Source organism: Xiphophorus maculatus, chromosome 14, assembly GCF_002775205.1.
Source record: "Xiphophorus maculatus strain JP 163 A chromosome 14, X_maculatus-5.0-male, whole genome shotgun sequence".
Taxonomy (NCBI): Eukaryota; Metazoa; Chordata; class Actinopteri; order Cyprinodontiformes; family Poeciliidae; genus Xiphophorus; species Xiphophorus maculatus.
In genome coordinates, this window is record NC_036456.1 from 7,420,478 (window position 1) to 7,426,200 (window position 5,723).

At 37.6% G+C, this 5,723-nt stretch overlaps 1 protein-coding gene across 1 annotated transcript; it reads left to right on the top strand.

Annotated features, from left to right (window-relative positions):
- The first annotated feature begins 673 nt into the window (after positions 1-673).
- On the top strand, positions 674-5,437 carry LOC102230169 (serine protease 27-like). Its single transcript, XM_014475390.2, has 6 exons — positions 674-752; positions 2,236-2,259; positions 2,748-2,910; positions 3,935-4,191; positions 4,279-4,427; positions 4,708-5,437. The coding sequence occupies exons 1-6, from the start codon at positions 698-700 to the stop codon at positions 5,086-5,088; spliced, it is 1,029 nt and encodes a 342-aa protein (XP_014330876.1). The 5' UTR covers positions 674-697; the 3' UTR covers positions 5,089-5,437.
- Positions 5,438-5,723: the final 286 nt, after the last annotated feature.

Genomic DNA, 5,723 nt, shown 5'->3' on the forward strand with positions numbered 1-5,723 from the left:
CAGAGGTTTAAAAGTTGAGCTATGGTTTTGCCCAGCTCCTACGTTTACAGGAAGATGCAGCTACGTGCATTTCAATGGATTCCAACAGTGAGAAAAGTTCAGCTCATTATTCCAGTTGGCTTAAAAAAGTTTTCTATTTAAGGAAGCCCATCGAAGTCCACACACAAAATGTCTAATCTCAGGAAGACCTATAACACTTGAACCCAGACTCTTCCTTCAAGAATGGATGTTGAAGAGAAAAACAGACCAAAGTGACTCTCAAATCTCAATTGATTTTCTAGGGAAGAAAAGAAAGAAAGTTGCTGAATACAGCATTGATTAATCTAGCGGGCCGGGGTAAAATGATGTTGAGAAAGGTGAGCCAAAGTTACTTTGAATTATAAATTATTGCTTAACTAAAGGCAAAGACATAAAGGAGAAAAAGGGAACGATGAGGACAAAGGACAAGGGTGGAAAAAAAGAACTTCTGATTACAATCAATTGTTGCTTCACTGAACATCTTTTGTATCTGCACAATGCACCACCTTACCAATGCATGAGGCCAAACATGTTTTTCATCTATCTTTTTCTTCATACAGCTTATGTCAAATGAAGGTCGGTATTCAATAGGATGGATGGTGTTAGGGGTGGAGCTAAACATCTGAAGCCAGACTATTAAAGTCTGACACTTTGTGATGAGTGTTTAGAGGGTTTCAAAATGACTCTTCAAAAGTTGTCTGCGTTCATTGTGTTGACCAGTCTCGTATGCAATGGTAAGAAATATTTTTACAAACTTGCTCTCTTCATATTTTTGCTATTTACTCTTCTGATAATTATTCTGACTCAACACGGTTGTGGGAGAAAAACAGTTATTTTCTATCTACACAGTATGCCACTATGAACAAATTCTTGCTTTTCCAGCATTTAAATAATCACACAAAGTGAAACTGATGAAATCAAATTAAGAGAATATGCACTTTGATTTAAAAGTTGATTTTAAACCCTGTTTGAAGACTTTTTTTTTTTTAACCAGTCTTTCCTTTGGCAGGATGCCAGTACTTGTTTAATCCTCAGTTTTGAAAGGAGTTTAGGAATGCACAATACTAATAAACTGTTTCCTTATTCATTTTGGAGGAAATTTAATTTAATTAAATCTTTTATGTGGTTATTCTCAAAGGAAATCTGAGCCCCGCTATATAATCAGTAGAAGTGATGAATTCTGTATATTTTAGTATTCAATGCCAAGTAAATACAAATACAGGGTCAGTATTGCCAATACTGACACTTTTTATTTAAGTTTGTTATACTATCACACTTCAAGTTTAGGTATTTTTTGGGGTGTGCTGTGGTGGTGTAGGGGATAGTGCAACCCACGTTTGGATTCCTTGAGTCCTTGACGTGGTCGTTGCGAGTTCGATTCCCGGACCAGGCGATATTTGCCGCAATCCTTCCTCCTTTTCCTTCCCCCTTTCCTGTCAGCCTACTTTCATATAAGGGACACTAGAGCCCACAAAAAGTGATCTTTTTTTCTCCCCCTGAAGGGGAGAAAAAAAAAGTTTAGGTATTTTTGTGTTGTTTTTTTTTCTTTGTCCAAATTCTGTCCTAGATTTGAGCAAATTAACTCAAAGTTTATATGCGTCTAAAAAATATTTAATATTTAAATATTAGTGTGAAATTTTCCAGAACAAAGTGCAAAAAAATCTAATTTTATAGCAAATCAAAACAAAATCTTTTCAAGATAGAGTTGAGAAACTACAATAACAAATGCATAATAATGTATCGATCTTACCACGCTTGAATTGATACGATACCGATACTAACTTGGTAGTATTGGTACCAAGTTATCAGTGTTACACAAAATTGATATCTTGGTATCAATGTTAAATATTTTGGATCAATCCGCCCACCTCTATTAACCAGACTATAAAACAAAGAAATATAAATAAAATATGTTGAGCTTAAAATTACAGATTAAAATCAAAAAAGTAGTAATTGTTTGCTTATTTTGCACTGGATGCAAATTTAACCTGATCCCTGAATAAATCTATCACAAAAAAAAAGAAAATTAAAGAAGTCAAACACCAAATTTACAAATTGGGTCGTCATTTATAGTCAATGTATCTAAGATTAGAATCTAATGGACTAAAAACAAAAAGGATAGGAAATATAACTCAAAACATACTGAGAGTAATGACATGCCGAGTTGGAGACGGTTGTTTCTTAAATTAATAAACTCATCTTTGGTCTTTGTTTCAGGTTGTCTGGCACAAGAGCAGCCAAGTAAGTGTTAAAGATGAATTCTACATGTTTTACAAGTTCACTACTTTTGTTTTCAGATTAGAGCGTATTAACATCACATATTTCAAGATGATGGTGTTCTTTCTTAGGATTACTTAAGTACTAGTTATGCAACGTTAAAATCAGAACTCTGTCAAACTTGTGTGTCGTTTAGCAGTGATTAAAACGTATACAGCCATTTGAACAATCTAATAAAATTTGCATTTCATTTTTAGATTTGTATGACTGTTTTAAATTCTATAGTTTTACAAATTTTTGTACAGAACAATTTTGGTTTGATGTGGTATAAATTTGGCTTAAATATTGACATTTTGAAATTTGTCCTGTGTTGATCTGGTCATTAATTAAGGAGGGTATACTTTCTATTTACCTCGGCTGTAAGTGGTGAAACTATACACAATATGATTTTTTTGTAACATTATATATCAACATTTATGACATTTCTTATTGTTTCTTGTTTTCCGTAACAGTGTGTGGTGTTGTAACTAAAGCACCCCGGATTGTTGGGGGTCAGGATGCATCCCCGGGCCGTTGGCCCTGGCAGGTCAGCATACAGGGAGCTAATGGTCACTTCTGTGGTGGATCCCTGATCACCGACCAGTGGGTGTTGACCGCGTCCCACTGCATTGGAGGGTGAGATTTCTGTCTCTCGTTGGGCATGGTTACAACCATTTGATCATATCTGGATTTATTTCCACATTTTTTTCTGGAAGCCGATAAAGCTAGAGTATGTCACTGTTACAAAAATAGGTTTACACATTTGTTAAAACTATCTCCATGTCGTGACAATATGAGAGATAATGTGTGAAAAGATAGAGCTCCTCCCCCCTTCTCCCTGAAGAAATGCACCGCTCGCAGTTCAAAGCATCCAATCAGAGCCAGAAGGCGGGCCTTAGCGCTGTCGATCACACCTGTATACGCCAACGGCAGAGAAACAACTTACAGTTCCAGGAAAATCGTTTATCCACTCACCAGTGGCCATGCTAACTAGCCGTAGCATTATGACAGCCTCCATTGTGATGAACCAGCTGCAGCGGAGCAGACCGAAATGTGGAGGGTATGAGCAGCGTGTAAACAAGGGTGATGGTTTAGCAGCACTATGACCATTCTCCTGGCGCTGATTGGTTGTTTATGACATAGCAGTATATTTGTTCAGGTAACAGCAGGTCCATAAGGAGAAGGCAGAGGAGTTAGACTTTTTCACAGATTGCCTCATACTGTACTGTCACAACATTGTGAGTCTTAACAAAAATGTGATAAAAGACAAAAAAATTTCATAAATGTTACAGACTGCTGCTTTAGACCACAAAACATTTAAATCCCCAATTACAATCCCTATGCTGAAGCATGATGGCGCAAGCGTCAGAGGATGTGAATGTTTTTCTGTGACGACTAGTCTATACAGAAAGTGTGATAACATTTTGGTCTGTCTGATCATATAATTTTTAAATATCTAATGGTTGATGATTTGATCAGCAGTTCAGTAGTCTTTACCAAATGCTTTTTTACTCTTGAGTAATTTCTTAGATTGCTACTCTCTACTTTTCCTTGAGCAAAACTGTTAAAATAGTGCTACTCTTCTCACCTCTGATTCCTAGGGTGATGGTGACAATCTCTAAATGCTGAACTCAATCTTTGTTACTTTTGTCTATTATAGTGACATCCTCAGTTCTCAAGTTCATCTGGGTGCCTACAATTTATTGCAATCCAACCCCAATGAAGAGATTCGTGGGATCGCACATTCCTTCGTCCATCCCGATTACAACCCTCACACTTATGACAATGACATCGCTTTGCTGCAGCTGTCGGCTAGCGTCAATTTCACAGACTACATTCAGCCGGTGTGCCTAGCTTCACATAACAGCACCTTTCATGAGGGTACCCACAGCTGGGTCACTGGTTTTGGTGACCTTGGTAAGTTACAGATCATTCATTCAACTCAAACAGTCGTGTTTTCTGAAATCCCATAAAACAAAAACGCTGAAATTGTTCTTCCATTAGGTAATGGGATGCTCTCTGACATCCTGCAGGAGGTTGAAATACCGATCATAGGAAATAACAAGTGCTCATGCTACAATGAAGGCTTTGCCACCATCACAGAGAACATGATGTGTGCTGGCCTCGATCAGGGAGGAAAGGACTCGTGTCAGGTGACTAGTACTTTTTTTTGTGTGTGCGTGAGATTCGTCATGTACCTGGATCTTCTCAACTCTGTAAAACATACGGTGGTATGATGTCAAGGTGATAGACCAACAAATAAGGATTTTTTTTAGCTCAACTTATTTTTGTTCTGTAAAGAATCAGGCCAAGCAGATTTTACATAATGTAAATTCCATTGTGCTCAAGCAAAAAACAATCTCAACTCTTATTCGCACAAAAAAATAATTTAAGCAGAAGCAAAGTTCAAATCTCTTCTGCTTCCTCTCACAGGGAGACTCAGGAGGACCGCTGGTGATGTACAACAGTCTTGTGTGGGTCCAGGGTGGGGTGGTGAGTTTTGGTTATGGCTGCGCCATTCCAATGAAACCCGGCGTCTACTCTCGAGTGTCCAACTATCAGGAGTGGATCAGCAACACGGTCACTGGCATGAGACCGGGCTTTGCCGATTTCATCTCCGTTGGCTTTGATTATGACTTGTTGTTCTCCTGCCCTACCATGCCTCCTACCTCCATGCCTCCTACCTCCATGCCTTCCACCACTGATGACAGCCTCTTTGGCAGTGGTGAAAACCTGAGTCACTTCACTCACCTCGTGGCTCTCTCTGCACTTGGGCTCATTCTCCATGTCTTTGTCGGCAGCGGTGGAATGTAACTGTTGCTAAAAAAAAATTAAGAAAATGCTTGCTTCTTCTTGTGGTGCACCTCTGTAGCTGGATTCTCCTAAGCTAGTTGCAATTAATTTTGCTTAGTTGAAAAATGTTAACACAAAGGTGTTTAAGTAGAATCTCAACTTTACTATTAAAATCATCTGTATTACTGTATTCAATCCAAATTAAACATAGTTAATGCTGTACTTATATATGGTTAAGATCACATGTGGGTAGATTTACACTGATTTGTCACTGGCTAATGTACCTTCAAACCTTTTAAAGGTTTGTTTATACAGTCTTTTGATTTGCATGCATTTATGACTAAAAATAAACATCCTTGGCAAATTGTAATTACTTTTTTGTATTCTGCAATTTTTCTTCTCATGAAAACTAAATCAAACGAGTAACTTTCAGTCATAAACAACGGTGAAAGAAGTACTTTGTTTCATTATTTGAGTCAAAGTAATGATCGTACTGGTCAAATATTAGTCCAACAAACAAAGCCCTGTCCAAATATTAAGTTAATATTAAGTTAAAGTACTGGAGTGGGTGCTTTCAAAGATACATAAATACTGAAAGTACAAGTTCTCAAGAACAGTACTCAAATAAATGTACTTCCAAACAGCCCACCTCTGTT